The sequence below is a fragment of the Bidens hawaiensis genome, unplaced genomic scaffold (genome assembly GCF_021521415.1).
Source record: "Bidens hawaiensis isolate Kalapana, Puna unplaced genomic scaffold, B.hawaiensis_p1.1 tig00035194_1, whole genome shotgun sequence".
NCBI lineage: Eukaryota > Viridiplantae > Streptophyta > Magnoliopsida > Asterales > Asteraceae > Bidens > Bidens hawaiensis.
The window spans coordinates 34565-57513 of record NW_027505359.1 but is presented as its reverse complement, the minus strand read 5'-3'; the positions used below and the strand labels follow the sequence as shown (position 1 = coordinate 57513).

The 22949-nt window shown below is 35.2% G+C and overlaps 1 protein-coding gene across 1 annotated transcript; it reads left to right on the top strand.

Annotated features, from left to right (window-relative positions):
- The first annotated feature begins 6392 nt into the window (after nucleotides 1-6392).
- Nucleotides 6393-9319, top strand: LOC143612675 (uncharacterized). Its single transcript, XM_077086601.1, has 10 exons — nucleotides 6393-6494; nucleotides 6564-6635; nucleotides 6788-6880; nucleotides 7062-7143; nucleotides 7237-7293; nucleotides 7386-7450; nucleotides 7536-7631; nucleotides 8438-8524; nucleotides 8614-8694; nucleotides 8769-9319. The coding sequence occupies exons 1-10, from the start codon at nucleotides 6396-6398 to the stop codon at nucleotides 9279-9281; spliced, it is 1245 nt and encodes a 414-aa protein (XP_076942716.1). The 5' UTR covers nucleotides 6393-6395; the 3' UTR covers nucleotides 9282-9319.
- The last annotated feature ends 13630 nt before the right edge of the window (nucleotides 9320-22949 follow it).

Below are 22949 nucleotides of genomic sequence, written 5' to 3'. Positions count from 1 at the left end.
TGTACTATGAATATCAAAAAAAATGCAAAAAGCCAAAAGGCAGAAAAAAAAATAAAAATAAAAGAGATGCATTTGTAATTGCGTGCACTTGAAAGAGAGCTAGAGTTTATAGTTCGTATATGAGTCGAAATGTTTTAATCATGTGGCTATAGGTTTAAGTCAAGTTGGGGTGACTCGGCCCGGTAAAACCATAATGGAATTGATGAAGTGGCAGCAGGGCCTTTAGGTGTGGGTTCCACTTAGTCATACAAATTAATGAAATTGTCACACCTTATTTGCCTCGGTAAGTATTAGGGGCATGGGTTTAAAGTGGACAGCAATACCGGCAATCGACCTGATCTAGCTTATTAGGTGAAACTTGGAAGAAATATTTTGGTAACGGATCACTTGTTCTAATACTTTAAAAAGAAAAAAAGAATAATAATAATAATAATAATAATAATAAATAAAGAAAACCAAGAGTTGTCGGTTGAACTCAGATATGATCTTGTGTAGTATTCTTTTTCAGGGACGAAAAAGTCTTAAGTGTGGGGATATTTGATGTGTTGTAAAACACACGTATTTTCCACACCTTTTATCCACGTTATTATATTATATTTTATGTATTTTAACTTGTTTTATATATGTTTTACGTAGTTTTGATTATCTTGTAGGCAAAGGGTGGAAAGGAAGAAAAACCGGACTTTTCGAGGAGCTTATGGGTCGTTTACGCATACAATTTCAAGACAAGACTCAAAGCCCGACCCGTTTACATCATGAAAAAGCCCAAGCCTCTTGTTAATATTATAATAAAAAAGAAAAAAAAACCTAAGCCTAGGGCTGGGTTCCGATCGGCAGATCAGCAAGAAAGAAAAAGGGAAAAAGGTTTTGTGGAGCTAGGGTTGGAGCTTGTGGCGGCTAGGGAAGGAAGAAGACACAAGAACCAAGCCTCGGGATCATTCACCACTGTTTTTTATAGCCGAGAGCAGCCCCAGAACATCTCATATCCTTACATCTTTTTCATTGTTCATACACTTTGAGTTTCTTACTTAATTGTTGAATTGTTTTGCACTTACTTGAGAGATTAAATTGTTTATGATTTGTATTGATCATTGAATGCTTGAATTGATGTTTGAGATGAGTTATATGATGATTTTATTGAGTGTTTGCTGCTGTCCAATTATGATTCTCAGCTAAACTTGTTAGTTCTACCTAGGAATGATGATAATTGTTAGTGTTTGATGAGCTTTATGGATTGTTTGATTGATAGAAGTTAATTGTTATTGTAAAGTTTGATTTAGACATGAAATAGGTTGTGTTTAAGGGCTGGAAATTTTGATAATTCATTGCATAAACCCCGTGTGTCGGTTAATGCTGTTTGGACTCCTACCGAAGCTGGGACACAAGCCCAAGGCATGGATCTGGTTCGAGAAAGGGTGGACGAAGACTTGGGGTCGACCCCGGTAACAAAGAAGGAATCCATAAAAACTTAGGATCCGACACCATGATAAAATACTACCCTTAAGCTCACATCCGTTGTAAGACTTTGTAAGAAATGCTGGATTGTGCCCTCCGAGCAGAAGGTGTCCTCAGGGCTTAGTTGGGTTTGAGTAGAAATCCCTTTACTCCAATAGGGTCTTCTTTAATAGGTTCATAGTCCAAAGCCTTCCATTTCCGTCAAATGACCCGGCCTCGGTCCCGCGAAATAAGTAAGACTTCAAAAGTATTAGTTTTGTGTTGATTGATCGGTGCATTGTTTGATTCTAGACTTTATGTTTAGGGTTTGTTTGCTGTAGGTACAACCGTAGGGTTTTGTTTCATGATTTAGTGGATTAAGTACAACGGTTATGCAACTTCTTAGAGACCGAGAGGTGATAAGAAGTTAGGGTCGTCTCATTACCTTTGCATGCTAGAATAAGGATTGCGCGAGAGCGAGTTTGTTTCTTGTCAGGTTTAGGTGTTTTGAGCGACTAGTTGATCTATTTTGGTTTAAGTTGAATTGTTCCTCTATCCTTAGTTGTGTAGTATTCATTGCCATTAGGGTCGAGTGTTGGTGAGACCGAGAGGTGAGTCAAGATTAGAACACGTAGCAATTGTCTCCCGGTTTGGTCGTTTTAGTCTATTTTGAGTAGTTTAGGCTTGTTGAGTGAGACCGAGAAGTAATCCAGTGAGCCCGAGCGATCCTTAGTCGTGTCATCTTTAGGAACCGGTGTCTAGATATCATTCAATCCATTAGCTTGTTAGGCCTACAGTTTGATTCAGACCTAGGTAGATGTTTTTCTCCATCCATAGTTAACATAGTTAGTTCCCCGTTAAGTTTTCTATTTTAGGTAAATTTTGTCAGTCAGTCTAGTTTGTTCAGTTAAGTTAAAAAGAAATCAAAAATCAATTAAATATTATTCTTAGGTAGGTCTTTTCTAGGGTTAGTGATCGTTAGCGTCTTACGTGTCCACGTGTTCGATACTCGGACTTCCTAGGTCTATACTGCTTGCGATCGGTACACTTGCCGGTTGTGTGTGATTTTAGGATTTTCGTTTTAATATTAAAGCTTAGTTGTGAGGGTTATCCGACGCACATCAATGACCTTGAAGAAACGAGTAATAAAATCCAGAAAGGGATAAGTTAAGCCAAGGGTAAATGGGTAAGCTAGGAAGCCATCCCACTTTTTGGAGATGCAGTCGAAATGGAGGGTCTTGTCGAAAGGATGAAACTTGGCTCTAGCAGGGAAAGCATTACCGGATTGAAGGTAGGACATGTCAAGATTGGAAAAGTTACAAACTTCAAAATCAGGATCAACAAGGATTTGCTGACACACGAAGTCGGGATGGGTGTTTATGTTGCTAGAGGCAGAAGTTTTTGATCTCTTTTTGGCCATGGCTGGTAAAAAAGAAAGAGGAACAAGGAAACCCTAAGTCGGAGAGAAGAAAAAGTTTCCTGGAGATGAAAGCGAGATGGGATTATAAGTGATCTAGGAGTTATTATAGGGGTTTCATCGGGATTAAAGGAGTGGCGGATGGGTTATCTCGAAAATTGCACCGGGTCTTATCAAGTTACCTCAGCCCGTCATAATTCAAATTTGTAATTAAGTGGAAAAAAATATGGCAGCTGTGAATTTATGGCTGGCAGTTGCAATAGTTTTTGGGGACAATTGTTAGCGGTCATTTTATCCCTAGCATGATCCTGGCATTTGTCATGATAGCTTAGATCCTAAACTAACCGACTATACTTGTTTTATTTATATTATGCTTGCAGGCAACTCAAAGTTATAACGACCTACAATGGCTAGATGACTAATTCTACCTGAAAGACCAGAGGACCAGATGATATGCACGTGGGATTGGAGAATATGTCTTCAAACGGTCATGGCCGCTAGGGTTCCCGGATTCGTAGGACTTATAGTTGTTTTCTCTTTCTATATAAGGAGGCTGTTGTGAATGTTATAGGACACATCTTTTTCGCCCACTGCACTACACTTGTATCCTGGCGATCATTCACAGTCAGTTCTCGAGCTGTAACCACTTTTACCTTATTAATAAATTGAGGCAGTGGATAGTTTTCCCCTACCGAGGTTTTTTCCGAAGATCCTTGTAAGGATCCTAGGCTTTTCCTCGCTATATCGTTGTGTCAACTCTTTACTTTTACCGCACTTGTTTACCATTTCTTTGAAGAACACACTACCTTACTTAACGAAATTGTTTAATTATTGCTTCGATGATTTTTGACCAAAACACATATACATGCATGCATGCATACATACATACATACATCCACACATACATCGATTTATCTTGTGTTTCGATTGCAATTGTTCATCCAATCATTGATGTGATTGAATCAAACTCTCTACATCCATCCATATCTTTCAAGAGTCAATACATGTTGTAGATCGATCCTAGTTCCGAGATCGTTTATTCACTATTTCGCACGCTTCCGCACCGAGACTCGGATCTGTCAAAGTATGAGACGGATATTGATAATCTTGGTTCCATACATGGTCCCATACCCGCGCGGTTCCCGTTACTTCTTACCTATCTTGTTTAGGGGTACCCATAAATGTATGAATTATATCCATATATGATGTTATATGGTTAAGACTACTAACCAAATTCCAGGACGGACCTAATGTTAAGGCACGAGGACCGGCCGTCCCTTGTGATTCTTTTTTTGTTACATTCATGTTAACATCTCAACCGATCCCAATAAATTTTGACACCGACCCCTAGAATTCTAAGAACTTGTGAACGACCCTCGCTAAATTTCAACTTGGACCGTAATAAAAATTAATGCAGAAAATTAGATATTTACATAAAAATTATTTGCCCCAATTAAATCTAATATAAGCATTTACTTAAATTTGAAAACCCAAACCAAACTCTTTTATCTAACAGAATTTAAAAGCTCAATTCTAACACAACCCCAATGTTAAAGTTGGAAGCCAACATTTTGCATTTAAATGATATGTAACCTAATAAAAAAATAGATGGGGTGGGGTCAGGTTTATATCCTAACCTAAAAAGGTGGAAGTGGGCATCGACGAATCGTGAGGTTGTGGCTGCTGCCACCCGCCTCCCATACCGAAAAATTTCCGGTTGCCAGTTACTTTGTTGGTGACTCTCTCTTAACGTTTGAAAATTTCAAAAACTCAAGGTTTGAAATTCAAAATTGAATATTTGATGGTATTAGTTACTTAGTTCTTATCCAATTTTAGTATTTTAATGTTCAATTAGATTACCTTTTTTTGAATTAGTTAATTTATTTGAGTAGTAGGGTTTTAAAAATTTAGTTTAGAGTGGTGATGAATTTAGAAAAAAAGTTGAGGGGTATCCCAATTTTTTTTTTTTTTGGAACTACTGGTAATCCAATTTTGCAAACAATTTATAGTTAATTAATGGGATTACTTCATAGAATAGTAACCAAGTTTTAGCTTTGTTCTAATCAGATCACTGATGTAAAGGTTTGTTGTATTTAGGTCACTTAATCTTTATTTAGTGTTTCAATCCTAGATATTTGACTTGGATAGCGGGTTATCCAAGTTTATTATGCACTCCTCTTAAGTAAAAGGTAAACACGTGCACTCCTCGAGAGTTACCAGATGTTTACTTTACACTCCTCTTAAGTTAAAAGGTGTTTGTTATGCATTCCTTTTAAGTTAGGAGGTGTTTACTATACACTCCTCTTAAGTTAAGAGGTATTTACTTTGCACTCCTCTTAAGTTAACATGTGTTTACTTTGCACTTCTCTTAAATTAAGAGGTGTTTACTATGCACTCGTCTTAAGTTAACAAGTGTTACTTAACACTCCTCTTAAGTTAAGAGGTGTTTACTTTGCACTCCTCTTAAGTTAAAGAGGTGTTTACTTTGTACTCCTCTTAAGTAACGGGTGTTTAGTATGCACACCTCTTAAGTTAACAGGTGTTTAATATACAATGTCAAAATATTTGAAAATAAAAGAAAACCTAGATAACCTACTATACATGCCAAATATGTAGGATTGAAATACTAAATAAAGGTTAAGTGACCTAAATAGAATAAAACTTTACACCAGTGACCTGATTGGAACAAATCTGAAACTTGGTTACTATTCTATAGAATAATCCATTAATGAATTAATCTGGTTTTTAGAGGTTGGAAGTGGGTGCAAATGATAGTTGAGGAATAATTTTGCAAACAATTAATAGTTAATGTATTATTTTAAAAGTTGTAGCTTAAAAAATGTGCATACATGCGCCGGTAGAGTTCGAGCTTTTTTTATTGATTCTTGATAACCACTCCAACAAATCTAGATGACGTCATTAAACTGCTTAACATAATATACATATTGGTTTCTTAATAATACCAAAAACCTTAAACATTTACACTTTATCGGTAAAGTTGAGGGGTAGCTAAGGCTACCTCTAAGCTCTACCTAAATCAACCCCTGGTTTAGAGTAAGTTTTAGTATTGTTGAATGTTGATGATTGATTTGAACATTTAGTCTATACTCTTGGAGTCTTGGGTTGAAAATTGTCACGTAACGATAGTGAATCGGCCCTAAAAATTTCCGACCTCTGTAAAATAATTTCCCATCAACCAACCCGATATAAAAATCACATAATAATAAAAAATGTAAGTTTTTATTTATATTATTTAGAATATAGAAAATATAAGAAATTGATTTAGGAGCAGAGTTTTGGGGGCATGTTTGGGATTGAGTTTGAAAAATGTTTATTGGTTTTTTCAAAAAGTCATTTTTAAAAGTCATGTTTTGAGATTTTTTGAAAAATGCTTTTTAACTCTTTCAAAAATATAAAATAAGAAAGTTTTGATAATTAACAAATATATTTTAATTTATTTGTTTTTTGAATACGGATAATAATTTTTCAAACTCGATATTTCTTCTTGTAATCTCAGCAAGTGCTAGGGTTTAGAGAGAGCGGAATGAAAGGTTTAAGCTCGGAGCAGGTTCTGCAAGAGAAGCAAACCACCGATTCTAACGCCGTTGCATCTCTTACCTTCACACACAGAGCTCTATCCGATGTAGTAACAATTTCCCATTAATCTATTGATTCATTCGGCTTTCCTTAATATTATTATTACTATTATTAGGTGTCCTGTTTGGCTGAATTCAAGAAGCTGGAGAGACTAGACCTCACTTTCAATAACCTGTCGTCTCTAGAGGTAGTAATTAATCTATAATCATTTTCATTTTCTGGGCCAAATGAAAATATTATGATTTGATGTAGAAATCAGAGTACATAGTCTTCGTTTCTGTTTATTCTATCTTTCGTTGAAGGCCCAATTAATTTGGTTTTATGTGACTGATACACTAGGGCTTGAAGCCATGTGTCAATTTGAAGTGGTTATCCGTTAAGCAGAACAAGCTTCGAAGCTTAAAAGGGATCGAAGGGTGTGTTTCTCTAACGGTGAGTCACGTTGATTTCACCTTTCTGTCTGTCTAAGTTATAATGATAAAGTGGTAAAACATATGCACGTTCATAACTTGAAGATTAGTTGCTGAAGCTTAGATAATCATATAACAATAGGGTATATGAACAATCAGTAATTGGTCCCTTAATCTGTACACAAGTCCCGTTATTATTGCAGGTACTTAATGCTGGAAGCAATATGATCCAGTCAATGGATGAGGTCAGCAATCTTGTAAGGCTGCGCGCACTAATACTGAATGGTAGCACTTTTATGTTTTATTTGTGCCTTAATTTTCTAATATACTGTTTAGGCTCACTGTAGGAGACTAAAAAAACGTACTGTTTCTTGATAGACAATCAGATCACTTCAATTTGCAGGCTTGATAAGATGAAAGAATTAAATACCATAGGTATGATATATGAACTGGATTATACACATCCAATTATACATGTATAATTGAATTAGATTTAGATGCCTGATTTCTGTATTTGTGCTCGGCAGTTCTTTCAAAGAATCCAATTTCTAAAATTGGTGAAAGTTTGAGCAAGGTCAAATCAATCACAAAGGTAAGCGGTTTTAACAAGACAACTTTAATTTAAATTTATTGGGATTCTGTGTATGTTTCTTTTAATATGTTGACTTTGACTCTAGCTGTCTCTTTCGAACTGCAAAATTCAAGACATTGATTCTTCATTAAAGTCGTGTACGGAGTTAAAAGAACTAAGGCTTGCTCACAATGAGATTCGGGTATGTTGTGATGTAGCTACGAATTTACGTTAGTTTAAATATGTTATTTTTCTTTTTTCAGATTTACTCTTTTGTTAATTTAAGCAAAAGATTTCATAAATTATTAGCCAATATGGATGTAAGAAAAATGAAAACCACACAAGCCATCCATATAGATGAACCATTGAAAGATCACATGTTGATATTAAACAAAAGTATCATAACAAAATTACAAAGAGTAATACTAATTATATGATTTAGTAACAAACAAATACAAGTTATTAACAGTTACCGTTTATATACCATGTATTCAGAATTATTGTTTGAATACTAACTATATGTTTGTAATTTGTATTTGAATATTTAGAGTATTAAACACTAAATAATTAAACATGTGAAAGGTAGTTTAATCCAAAGGGTCAAGCAGGAAATCTTTGAAATATTAGTTAAATGTATACCGGCTCAAATGAGTTAAAAGTGACATGATACGTATGTAAATGCTTAGAACCTTAAAAGTGCTTTCTTCAAAGAGTTGGTTAAATAACTTACTGAAAGATCATTTCAAACATTTTTAATACATTAATTTTTATAAAATAATAATAAAAAAAGAAAAAAAGCTATTGAATCAGGCCAAATGAGTTAAAAGCTAAAACCACTCATTTTGACCCAAACATGTTTTGACACGCTACCCAATCCTACCAGTATAAGATGCCATTGTGCACTTGTCAATGTAGCATCTATGCTGGTTATAACCATTATTACTTGCAACACTGTTTTAGTTCTTGATTATACATTTTTTTTGTTTTCTTGGTTAATTATTTTGTCAGACTCTTCCAAGTGAGTTGACTCGAAACACAAAAATCCAAAACTTGGATTTGGGAAACAACTTGATTATGAGGTGGTCAGATCTGAAGGTAAGCCAATCCATAAAAGTTCATATTTTATAATCTCTTATTGGTACCATAATTTACTTGTAAAACTTGTGGTCCATTTTGGATTTCAGATACTTTCGTCATTAGTAAACCTAAAAAATCTGAACGTAGCTGGGAACCCTGTTGCCGAGAAGGATTCATTAGCGAAAAAGGTAACATTTTCATAGACAATAAGTTTGGATCTTGAATTCGGGTTTATAAACTAAAAAGTTGTCTACTTATGCAGATAAAGAAGTTGGTTCCGGGCTTGCAAATATTTAATGCAAAACCAATTGATAAAGCTATGAAGAGCGTGACGGTTGATGCAGATGAGAATCTTTTAGTTGATGCCCGGGATAATGATAATAAAAAGGGACAGAACGTTAAAGAAGATAAATCAATAATACCAATAAAAGAAGACAATGAGGAGAATACTACTATAACGGATTCTGTTTCAGAAAAGAAACCAAAACGCAAATCACGGGGGTTAAAAGACGAACCCGTCACAGAGGAGGAAGGGATAAAAAAGTCAAAGAAAATCAAATTTGATGAAGAAAAGGTGCATGTTGACGCCACTGAGAAAAATGAAAATAGAAACAAAACGAGAGTTGACAATGATGGTAATAATAATAATGATGATATTATAGTGGGAAAGAAAAAGAAGAAAGTTAAGAGCAAAACTAGAGGTTCTTCTGCTGTGCAGTTATTGGCATCGGACGCCCAAATCGGGTTAGGTGGTGAGTCAGCATGGGATCGCTGATTTTTTCGGGTTATGACTTGGAGCATATTTCTGGAGAACCTTGAATTCCTTGTTAGAGTGTTACATTTTGCAGGTTAGCTTAAATGTTTTTTATATCTTCTGTTAAAAGATTTACATAGATGTAACATTAGTGTGTTCTTTTAGCAAAGCTTGTGGTATTACCATCTTTTCTGTTAGTATTAACATGTTTATTAATTATTAAACTTTATGAAATTAGAAATTTTGTTCAACAAGAGATGGTGGAAGAAGGTTGCATGTAAAACCACATAACATAGGAAGAATATATGAAATGTATGAGTAGCAAAACAGTTGGATCGGGTTTGTGTAATGGGTCAAAAACGGTTCAGGCTGAAACGAGCAGCTATAAAAAGCAGGTCAAACGGGTTGAGTAGCATGTCAAAGCGGGCGAGTTAGAAAATTCATAATTCTGTGTGTGTACGCACATATGTTGTGAATACATGTGATTATTTGCTTGTCATCATAAAAAGAAATATCGCAAAATGGCCCATTTAAACTTAAACCAATTTGGTGTTACGTGCGAAAGCCACGTAATCATACGTAAGATTCTTCATTGCATTACTAGTCCTACGTTGCCATTTTACTTGCATTTACTTGGTTGTATTTATTTTCCTTTACGCACTTGTTTAGTTAGAAGTAGTGGAGAGTTACCGCTAATATGGATTTCCTCTAATTTTCTTGGCCGACGATTAAATGTTGGAACCAAATCATTTGGCTACCTGGATAACAAACATATAATTCTTTCTTTTTTAGGTAATCAAATTACATCTAAGTTATCAAAATTTTGAGGTTTTTTCTGGCCTGATGACAATCCTTCCATACTTGAAGATATGATTCTATTGATAGGGTATTATACTTTAGAACGTTGGTGATACGAAAATTGCATATACTATGCGAGTATGCTCCATAACGCCCCATTGTCATGTCAAGTTAGTGAGTGGGTGTGTTGAAATGGTGAACCTGCTATGAATGGGTTAAACTTATATACAAGTGTCGCCTCTTAAGCTGAGAGTGTGAAGGCAAGGTACACTCAAAACATACATCAACATCACATAATGGGAAATTATAAACTACTACCAATCTACGTATTAAAGAGGACCCTCCCTCCCTCTCTCTCTCTCTCTCTCTCTCTCTCTCTCTCCTATGACAACTTCTTGGCCTTGGTCTAGCTTCAGATGCATCTTTCGTGACGTACCTTCCTTCAAGAAGTTCCATTTTCGGTTACGATGTCTTGTACTTCTAACTCTTCAATCGAAGGTGTTTGTAGTACCTCAGCCAATACCTTCTTTGTTTTGTTTAGAAAGTTAGGGAAGCTAACTTGCTAAGAGCATCAAGTTGCTTGTTTTTGAAGCGAGGAACCTGTTTAACCAGGCAATTAACTCCTGAATTCTCGCATAAGCTCTTTGACACTTTTGTCTATACTTCCTCATGTTTTTCATTGCCGAGTCTTTCGCTTCATATTGGCAGACAATTCACCTTATTTGCAACTAGCAGTGAGTCGACCCATACATGGAATTCTTTGATCTTCCATCTCTTTTGCTTTTTTTAGAAGGGTTGGTACTACAATTGCTTTAAGAAAACTTATCCCAAATTCAACGGTTCATGCGAGAAGTGAATAATTTGTATTTGAACTATGGCATATTCAAGATGACTTTTTTGTAATATCGAGATGTCTCATTTAAATGCATCTAATACCTATAAGGGTATTTTTGGTATTTTATTCCTCTATATTAATGTTTGAAACTCATGTTATTATTTAAAGGTAGATTGGAAATAAATAATCTCAACTTTTATGTTTTGGTCGATAATAATCCCAACTTTAAAAATCACTACCAACGGTCCCAACTTTCTACTTTTTTTGTCTTAATGGATCTCCGTTATAATACACTTAACGCCGTTAAGTTTTTTTCCGGGTTTGAAACCAATGTTTTAGGAATTTTGATCGGAAGAACGATACGATTCGACTAATGTAAAACTTATCACGAAACAGTGATCCAAGCGACGAAATAATGTTTCAATTCGGGTGTTTGAATTTCCATTTAATAAAAATCAAGTCATTTGAATAACCGTTTCATGATAAGTTTTACATCAGTCGAAGCGTATTGTTCTTCCGATCAAAAGCCCTAAAACATCGGTTTGAAACTCGGAAAAAAACTTAACGACGTTAAGTGTTTTTTAACGAGGGTTCATTGAGACAAAAATAGTTGAAAGTTGAAACCGCTGGTAGTGATTTTTAAAGTTGGGATTATTATCGTCCAATACACAAAAATTGTGATTATTTATTTCCAATCTGCGTATTATTTAAATCCCTCAAATATCGTCTGCATCATAAATAAGTTTCAAACTTTTAAGTTTTAAGAGGATTGTTGGTTGAATTATATAAGCAACACAAAAGTGGGATAAACCTACCCAAAATGGTAGTTTAGACTTTAGAGCACATGACTTATATAACATACTCAAAAGTGGGATAAACGGTAAACCTACATAGCTTAGCACACATGAATTATTATTATTATTATTATTATTATTATTATTATTATTATTATTATTGTTTACAGATTAATTGTTCCATGAATTATTATTGTTATTATTATTATTTACAGATTAATTTTTCCATTCATAAATTATATAACCTACATATGAATTCTATTCTAATTTTTTACACAACATTTATTCATACATAGTTACACACTATATAGTCAAATAAAAATTAAATCCTACACAATCTATACAATATATTATATTATATACATTGAATGTTGTGTGATGTGTAGCTAGTATAAATATCTTAAATATATAGTGTATAAATATGTTGTGTATGGTTAAATGTTGTGTAAATATATCATGTAGGATGTAAATATGCTATGTAGGATGTAAATATAAGGTTTGATAATTTTCTGTCATTTGAAATGTAATTGAATTTTGTATAATAAAAAAGAAATATTTTCTTATTTATTTAACTAGAATATATAGAGTTTAAATCATAAAAAAGTTAAAAACATAATTACCTAACCTTCAATTTAAGATTCATAGTTATCTAAATAAAGAAAGTAATTGTTACTAATTACCATTTGCATTAAAATTAATCATAAAAGAATATTACAATTTGTGATTGATTCGTTTGATCTCTCGAATTAATCGTACTAATATCAATTTCGCATGAACTTGATGTTATAAACACATACATATATGTATACGTCATATGTTAATAAAAGGAGAACTACTCGTAACATTACTATTTAAACGGTTTTATGATTTCATGATTTGTAAATTATGCTATTAGGTTTGTAAAATTTCCTATTTCCTTTTCTTTTCTTAAATTACTACCTGAAAAACAATATAATCATTTTGATAAACCTATATTTCATATTGTTTACTCAAAACATCATCAGCCTAGAGCATTCACATTTCACATCCACACCACCATATTTTACCTTATAATTTAACCCATCATATTTTATCTTATAATTTAGCTAAAAATTATAACTCTTTAAAAATTTCGCTTACTTAAAAAAACTCCCCGCATCCCATTCCCTTTTTTTTATTTTTATCTTACTCACAAACGTTTATTTTATTATTTTCACATAAATTTGATGGAAAGTTGCTTTTCATATATGAAAAGTTAGTGTATCGAATTGTTATAATTTAAGGTTAGATAAATAAAATGTTTGAAGGGATATAGTGTGTTTTTAAAATAATTTTTATATGTTAAAAATAGAGAATGGTTTGACGGATGAGTTGCGAATGCTCTAACAAGTTGTATTATTAATATTGGGATCTTTTATATATATATATATATATATATATATATATATATATATATATCCTGCTAATAATATTATTAAAGTGCTACTAGTGGTTCTATGGTCACATGCAGAATTAGGATTATCCATGCTATTTGATAACAACCAAACCCAATCACATAAGAATCCAAGTATGCAAAAAACTAAAACGATCATAGACAGGATTCTAAGACCATGCAAGGTGTAAGTCAAGTATAATCAAGGAGTGAACAGATTATATACATTCAATTAACAAAGAAAAAATGCAATAGATGCTTTAGTCCAAGTGTTCACACCGTCCAAACCCAAAGGTCAAAATCAAGCACTCAAACATGCATCTTTGGTAAAGCAAACCCGAAGGTCAAAGTCAAGCATAGCTTCTTTGCCACTTTGGTATCTACCATCCACATACAAATTTAAGTACATGAATACTAAATAATTCAATTTCAGTTTATTAAAACTGGTTAAAGTCAAGCATAGCTTCTTTGCCACTTTGGTATCTACCATCCACATACAAATTCAAGTACATAAATACTAAATAATTCAATTTAAGTACCATCCCATATCCTAATTTCAGGAATTCTTAACAAAAATACACACACATGTGACACGATTTGTCTGTGGTGATATGGGTATACCAAACCGGCAATATTGGTACCATATTTATTTTGGTACGTATTTATTTCTTTTTGGATTTTTGTATCGGTTCAAGTACATTATGTATCATGTACGTCTCTCGACAGTCACCATCTTAGTGGGTAGTAAATATGCTGTAGACAAGAGATCACAACTAAAAAAAGATACATGGCCAAATATTTACACACCAGGGGGGGCCAATAATGGAAAAGTCAAGAGTCAAGACAATATATTGAGATGTCAACTCCTAGCATTACTAGCAAGCAAGCTGAGTTTTATTTCAATTAAAACCATTATTTAATTTAGGATCCCCTACAGTTCTACAACACTAGCTAATAATAATGCTCTTCTTAGTCCTCTCTAAACTTGAAACAATCATAGTTGCTGCTCTTGTCATACATATGATTGGAGCAGTCTTTGCGAGTTCTAATGCTTCAGATCATCGATCTTGCATTACTCGAAATCAAAGCAAAGATTACACGTGACCCTCAAGGTGCTTTGACAAATTGGAATGGTTTCTTCCTTTTTGCCAAAGGAGAGGAGTGACATGCGGTTGCCGACACCAAAGAGTCACAGTGAGGCATGGGTTTAGTGGGTTCTTTATCTTCTTATATCGGTAATATGAGCTTCCTCAGTGATATTACCTTGGCGAGCAACCAACTTCATGGAAGGAATACCACATGAGATAGGCCATTTACACTGGTTACACAGGTAACTCATTTACAAGGGAAATTAATACCGGCTAACATGTCAACCTGGGCCAAATTATCATACCTTAACTTGGAATTCAATAAGCTGTAATTTCAAATACTTTTAGTTCTTCATTGAAGATAAATCCGTTAACCTTTTCCAGAAATGACCTCTCTGGTGGCATTCCGCATTCCCTAGGCAATCTCACATAACTTGAAATACTCGGTCTTTATTATTGTCTTCTAGGAGGGAGCATTCCTGTTTCCTTCCATCGATTAACAAACTTGCGAAAAATAGGCCTTGGCGAAAATGATCTTGTTGGTGCATTTCCTTCCTTTTTATTAAACTTTTCCATGTTAGAAGCTCTAAGTTTGCTAGAAAATTCAAGGCAGTCTCTACGCTCGAACTTATGTTAGAGTCAACCGCATCTAACGCTTATAGGATTAGCTGGCAATCAATTCAATGGATTCCTTCCATCATCAGTATTAAATTGTTCACAACTAGAAGTGCTTGAAGTTACTTATAATGATTTCCAAGGGGAAATTGTTGGAAGTTTTGGGTATATGTGCTTGAAGATACGGATCCCTCTCCACAACAGTCACCATCTTCACCTGCTTCGGTTCCTACCCCCCTCCTCCCCCCATCCGGCCTAGACCTTCCCACCTTCATCAAAACCCTAAACAAACGACTCCTTATGATCCATCATCCTTTAATGCTACTCGCTCCTCCTCTCTCATCGAGCCAACATCCTTTACCGTTGCCAACAAATCCTTGGAGTGGCGTCATGCCATGACTGAGGAGTTTCAAGCTCTTCATAAGAATGGAACATGGTCTTTAGTTCCTTATGCCAAGAAAGCTAATGTTATTGACTGCAAGCGGGTATACAAGATAAAGAAAGATGCAAAAGACAATGCTACCCGTCATAAAGCACGTTTTGTTGCAAAAGGGTACTCAGCAACCCGGAATTGATTATCATGAGACATTTAATCCGATAATAAAGGCAACCACACTTCGGGTTCTCTTGTCTCTTGCTATGACAAATAGCTGGCCTTTGCATCAGTTGGATGTACAAAACGCTTTTTTACATGGGGATTTGAAAGAAACAATTTACATGAGATAGCCAGCTGGTTTTGTTGATCCGAATAAACCAAATCATGTGTGTCTTCTACATAAATCTCTCTATGGGCTTAAACAAGCCCCTCGGCCCTGGTTTAATCGCTTGTCTATAGTTCTGGTCAGGGGCGGATCTACAGTGTCTCCAGGGGTTGCCCGAGTTACCCCTCAACGTTCACGACTAAGTGCAAATTTATGGCAAAATTTTTCCATTATGTTCCGTTTATGTATTAGGATACCCTTGAGCAAATATTAGAATACCCCTGAGCGAAAATTATTGCTTTGAGACAGCAGGATGTATCTATGCTGTCTCTTGCAGTGCTGCAAATCTGCAACAGGAACAGTGTAACTAATGTAAGGATGAAGAAGAAGACCTAGAAAAGAATTGGGCCTTCTTAAACACTAAGCCAAAGCCCATTTTACTATAAAATAATGACTAATAAGTCATAAAGAATTGGGCCTTCTTTAGGAAATGAATGAGCCTTCTTGGATAGTGAACGTTAAGAAGCAAGTTTTAAACTATTTTATTCTAACTTGTAATTAGTATTTGAATAATAGTTTTATTTTATTAACTTGGTATTAATATTTATTCAACTTCGTAGTCTAAGTAATGTTAAATTAATATTTGAATAAAATCTTTATTATTGTTCGGAGTCTAAATTTATTCTTTTTAAGAGAGTTTTTTATCAACTCATTTAGCTATCAATTTGATATCAAGGCAATGCTAAAAAAAAGTGACTTTTTGATGTTAGTAATGCATTGATTATTGTTGTTTAAAAAAATACATTAACTATAAAAAGATAGTAGGCTATAATATCGTATCGTCAATACAACAACAAAAGTTAACCCGGACCCTCTATATTAAAATGTTTTGGCTTTGTCAAAGTCGCTAGGTCCAAAAAAATTTAAGGTTACCCCTGAGTTTTTGTTCTAGATCCGCCACTGGACTTCTGGTCCAACTTGGATTTTGTGGATCCAAAACTGATCCATCGGTGTTTATTCTCAACTATGGTGGCAATTTAGTTTATGTTCTTGTTTTTGGACGATATCATCATTGCCGGCAACAGCAACTTGTTGGGTTTCGTAGGCCTTTTGTTTAGGTCCGATTTATTATTTGAAGTTCAAAAGGCAGACGGGTGTAGGGTGGCCAGACCGAAGCCCGGCCTAGTTTAGATTTCTTGTTTAATAATTTACTAACCCTAGTTCAATATCTATATAAACCACATCATGTACTTGTAATCTTTGTCACTCAATAAAAGAATATCTAGTTACCACCCGTGGACGTAGGTCAGTTTAGACAGAACCACATTAAATCCTCGTGTTCGTTATTACTTTCGTGTGCGTGTTCAGTTTCGTGTGTGTGTTTAATCCTAACAAGTGGTATCAAGAGCTTAGGTTCGGATCACACAAAGAACCCGTTGAACCAGCCTCTTACGCCGCCGCGTCACCGCTAGTAATTGCTAGGGTTCCGCCGCCGCCGACAAGAGATTTTTTGGCCTTCCGATTCGCCACCACGGTAGCTTGTTGTGGTTGTCGCAACACCGCTAGTGCCGGCGATTTGAGTTTTGGTTCCGTTTTCGAAAGCAATTGACCACCAGCACCACTTATTACCATAGTCGACAACCACCACCGACAACTACAAGATCGTCGCCGGTTAACTATTTGATTTTCCGGCAGTCGTTTGACCGAAGATCAAAAGTTTGCCATCGTTTGGCAAGGCAGGGACCTGTTTCCAAGTATTTGGGAAGTTGGTACGCAAAAAAGAGTTTTTTAGGGCAGAAACATTTTTGGGCATATAAAACCATTTTTATTTTGGGCCGTGCATTCTCAATTGGTTAACAAAGTGTGTTGGTAGATTGCCAAGCCCTAAGATCAGTTTTGTTTTGTTTTTTGTTTGTGCCAAAATTCTAATTTGGTAGAATAACAAAATTAAAAAAGAAAGGGATCGAGATCCAATTTTGCAAAGAACGAGCCAAGAACAGTTGAATCAAGATTCTATTTTTGTTGAAGAACCGTTGTCAATCAGAATAAGCGTTAAAAAAACCAAAACCAGTGCCAACCGCGTTTGTCAGGTTTTATCATTTCAGTTTAAAATTTCAGTTTCTGATTTGCAGTTCGTTATTTACGCTGCGTTTAAATAGGTTGATTTTTAACAGAGTTCAGTAGAACAACCGTTAAGTTCAGGCCCATGCTATTGCTGTGTCTGTCTCTGTTTTTATCCAGGTTTTCGTTTTAGTTATTGTAATGGCAGAAGACGGAAAGGTTTCGATACAGAAGTTTGATGGACAGAAATTTGGTTGGTGGAAGATGCAGATTGAGGCGCTACTTTGTCAGAAAGATTTAGATGTAGTGCTTGAGGATGAAAAACCAGAAAAGATGTCAGATGATGATTGGAAGAAGTTTGACAAGAAAGCTAGGGCTTGTATTACTTTGTCGTTGTCGGAAGATGTGGCGTTTAACATCATGAAAGAAACCACAGCACGTGGTATGATGGAGGCACTATCCAACATGTATGAGAAGCCTTCGGCAGCGAATAAGGTCTATCTTATCCGAGAGCTAGTGACAACAAGAATGAAAGAGGGTGGGTCAGTTACAACGGATATCAATAATCTTAATTCGATCTTGTCCTGCTTAGTGTCAGTCGACATTAAGTTTGATGATGAAGTTCATGGCTTTTTACTATTATCCTCTTTGCCCGACAGTTGGTCGCGAACAATGACTGCAGTTTGTAGTTCGTCTACAAAAATTACTTTTGATGGGATTCGGGACCTGATTCTGGGAGAAGATTCAAGACGCAAAAGTTCAGGTGAATCATCAGGCAATATGTTAGTCATAGAAGGTAGAGGTAGGGGAAAACAATAAGGAAGTGGGAGAAGGAAGAGGAGTCAGTCTAAGACTCGTAAAGATATTGAATGCTGGAATTGTAAAGAGAAGGGGCACTTCAGGAATCAGTGTCCGAATGGTAAGAAAGAGGTGAATGTTACAGAAGACGACACAGATGACGGGGTCAGTAGTGATGAGGCTTTGGTTTGCAGTGCTGAGAGTAACGTTGATGCTTGGGTGATGGATTCTGGTGCATCTTTTCATGCCACTCACTGTAGTGAAACGATGAAGAATCTTAAATTTGGGGATTTTGGAAAGGTTCGACTAGCTAACGATGAAATTTTAGAGGTTACGGGTATGGGAGATGTTGATTTAATAACTTCATCCGGTACTTCTTGGACTTTGAAAGACGTGAGGGTTATTCCAAGTTTGAAAAAACGTTTGATTTCAGTCGGGCAGTTGGATGACCAGCGTTACGATGTTAAGTTCGGGAATGGGTAGTGGAAAGTAGTCAAAGGGAATCTTGTGGTTGCTCGTTGCAAGAAAAGGGATCGTTATATATGGTGGATATATCACCGGAAGGAGTTGATCCAGTTCCAATGAAAGACAAAGTCTGGTTCACAGAATCTCGTGGGCAGAAGAAGATCCGTTTTGCAAGTAACAAACCTATAGCCAAAGTGAAGATTTAGGATGAACAAGCTAAGAAGGTTAAATCAGTCGGAGGACATCGTGACAGTGGGAGCACAGGTCGTGTTTCAGTTACATTTCCAGGTCGACAGTGGATTAAGAAAACAAGTACTCCAGCTGCAAAAGTATCTACAGTGAATTACTTGCTGAATATGGAGAGTGTTTGTTCTCAGGTTATCTCAGGATCCGGTAGTTCATTACAGCGGGAGCCGGTAAGGACAGAGAACGGGCCAGGGGTAGTTTTAGCCGTGTCTGACTTGTTGGAGCTCCGGGGAGCTTCAACGGGCCTTCAGGTTCATTGATGAGAAGGTGGCAACTAGAGGAAGTTAACTGTTTAGATTGCAAAAGTACGATCAAAAGTGCAGACGAGAGTGCTCAAGGCCTCCGAGTGGGAGATTGTTGGGTTTCGTAGGCCTTTTGTTTAGGCCCGATTTATTATTTGAAGTCCAAATAACAGACGGGTGTAGGGTGGCCAGACCGAAGCCCGACCCGGTTTAAATTTCTTGCTTAATAATTTACTAACCCTAGTTCAATATCTATATAAACCACATCATGCACTTGTAATCTTTGTCACTCAATAAAAGAATATCTAGTTGTCACCCGTGGACGTAGGTCAGTTTAGACCGAACCACGTTAAATCCTCGTGTTCGTTATTGCTTTCGTGTGCGTGTTCAGTTTCGTGTGTGTGTTTAATCCTAACACAACTCAGCTATTACTGGTCTTGTTCACTGTCTGAGTTCCATATTTGCCATCAAAGATCTAAGCAAGCTTCGTTATTTTTTGGGAATTGAAGTGGTTCATCATAAAAAAGATCTTGTCACAAAAAAAATATATTTTAGATATCCTTCACCGCTCCGGCGTCTCTGCTTACAAACCGATGAATACTCCAATGAGCACATCCCAAGGGTTAACCATTGATGATAGTCCACTTCAATCAGACCCGGTGAAGTATCATCATATCGTTGAATGTAACATTCGTTACTTTTCAAACCCGAAAACCCAGCCCATTTTAAATTTTCGATTTTGTTTATAAAGATATATATATATATACACACACACACACACACACATATATATATATATATATGTATATATTTATATCCATCTCAAGTTCATTTAATGTATTTTATATTAAATTCGTTAAATCGACCCGATTTATCATTTACATGAATTCTTGTTCGTTATTCATCGTTAACATTATATTCTCGATGATTTACGTTCATCGTTCGTTTGTTTTCTTTTCATTTTATTCAATAAACGAAACGCCGAGATTTAAAGTTTTAAATGTATAATCAATCCACAAAATTTACGGGTTTAATTCGAAAACTATCCATGTATATTAATCTTAGCGAATTTATAAATCAACAAAAAGTTCAAGGTTAAATGTGTAAATTAAGTTTAATTATGTTTTAAAGTATCTTGAAAACTCAGGGGCTAAACTGAAAGTTTGTTTAAAATAATATATTTAATAAAAATCATCTCCCAGCCCACTGTTCCCGTTCGCTTTCCGGCCGAAATTCCGGCGAGGCCGCGAAGTATCCGACGAGCTCAAATAAAACCAATAACGTCCTTTGACCATAGCGGCGACTATCAAGCAACGTTTACAATGCGTTATATCAATCTAAAAGCGAGTAATTAAACCCGTAATCCCCGTAACCGCGGCCGGATTTTTATCCCAATGCAATAACGACTATTTAAGATAATACGTTTCATTTTCACCTATAAATGGCTTCTAAATCTTCGTCCAAACTCGTTCACAAGTACTAATTATACAATAAAACTCACTCTAAATCGCATAATCGGACTTCAAAGTTCGTTTTTCCGGCGAGCCGTGTTCACCATCATTCCGACACCATACCAGGTAATGTTTATATTCATTTTGATCGTGATAAGTCACAAAGCAAAAGCCCTAAACTCGTTTGATCAAACATGGAACGAAAGGAATTGAAATCCTAGGATTTGTTAGGTTGAAGATAAACTTGTACTATTAGTTATATACTATTGCTTCTAAAATAAAATCAATCAATGAACTAGATCAGTTGGTCAGTACACTTGAGTTTGAAACAAAGAATCCTGGTTCGAACCTGGGTTAGATTGTTGTTGTTTATTTATATTTCAAACCTTTTTCTTATTATTTAAAAATCATAGCAAATATATTAAAGGTTATTAAAAATCAACTAAAATTATTTTATAACTAAATTTTATCATTTTCATCCAAAACCCCAACTTTTTCATATTCGTAAGCTCATGAACCCCGTTAAAATTATATTATATTTATTTACATCTCGTTCACTTTATAATTATTTTTCGTTAATCTTTATAAACACTAAAATAGTTGTTTTAAGATAAAATCCGTGCCTCGTAAATAATTTAATTCTCATATTAATAATAATTTATTAGTTAAAATAATATTTAAATAATATAGTTCGTTGCAACTTTAATATTAGTTTCGTTAGCTTTGATTTCGTTAAACTTTAATTAGGTAATAATAATTTGTTAAAACCATTAAAGATAACTTTATTCAATTTCGTTAACCCTTATAATTAGAGTTAAAACTATCACTAAAATCCGTAATTCGCAAACATTATATTTCTCATAATTGTGTTAAATTATTAATAAAAAAAATAAGTTAAAATAATATTTTGTTCATTAAAAACACCGTTAAGCTTAGAATAATATTAAAATATTCCACACCTAAAAGTAATAAAATATATAGCGCATCATCTTTAAAACTAAACAATTAACCGTATAATCCCGTTAATTAATCTTTAAATTTCCGTATTTATTTTTATTTATAGTTCAAGAAGTTCAATCTTTCGGGTTCTGTAACGCACTTTTGGTTGCTTCGGTTTCATTATCGTGCTTTCGGTTTCCCTGCAATGTTTATCTTCAATTTCATGGTGAGTTTCTCACCATCCCTTTTTAAACGTTTACATATTTTGGGGTAGCATATGTATCCTACAAAACTTCAAGTATTTATTATTTCGATTACAAACTACAATTCACTATATGGACTTGTGTGTTACTTGATTACTTGCTCGAATTTACTTGCACGTGGTAGCCTCAATAAGTATGATCATACGCCCCCCCCCCCCCCTTTGCACTCAGGTCCATTTGTATCGAGTGGAAAAGGGCCTCATTATCCGAGTACGTTGGTTGTTACCAACTGGAAAGGACTTTACTTGCGCGATTACCCGAGTACGTTGGTTGATACCAACTGGAAAGGATTTTACTTGCTCGTTTATCACTTGTCCATGAATTGTATGATTTTTACGTATTATATCAAACTGTGGTAATCTCACCAGCTATGTTCATAGTGACCATATTTTATACATATGTTACAGGTGTAAAGATACGAGGATGAAAGTTAGAAGACACATAGCATGCCTATACGATATTCAAAGAACAACTTATCATTTGTTTATTTATTTGTTACAAATTGTATTATTTGATAAACTTGTGTTACATGAAGATTTAAATGAAATAATGTTATTATGGTCACCTAATAGTGTTACGTGTGTTTGAGAAATCTGTACGTCACACTCAGGCGTTTCCGCTTTAGCCGGGGTGTTACATTGGAGCTTTACAGTATGCTATTCTCTCACGTCCAAACATTGCTTTTGCTGTAAATCGTGTATGCCAATTTATGCATGCTCCAACCGAGAATCGTTGGTTTGCGGTTAAACGCATTCTTCGATATCTCAAGGGGACTACGGATTTAGGCCTTTTTATACGTCATGCTTCGGGTTCCACCTTGCAAGCCTTCACTTAAGCTTACTGGCCAAATGCTGTCACTTCACCGGTTCAGGCTTTTTTTGATTCAGATTGGACAGGTTGCCCAGTCGACCGTCGATCCGCATGAGGGTTCATTATATATCTAGTATCTAATCTCATCTCCTGGTCTGCCCGTAAACAACGA

Coding starts and splice junctions, on each gene's coding strand:
- LOC143612675 (XM_077086601.1), top strand. CDS start 6,396: ATGAAAGGTTTAAGCTCGGAGCAGGTTCTGCAAGAGAAGCAAACCACC. Junction 7,144..7,236: donor GCGCGCACTAATACTGAATG/GTAGCACTTTTA, acceptor GTTTCTTGATAG/ACAATCAGATCACTTCAATT. Junction 7,632..8,437: donor TTGCTCACAATGAGATTCGG/GTATGTTGTGAT, acceptor TTATTTTGTCAG/ACTCTTCCAAGTGAGTTGAC.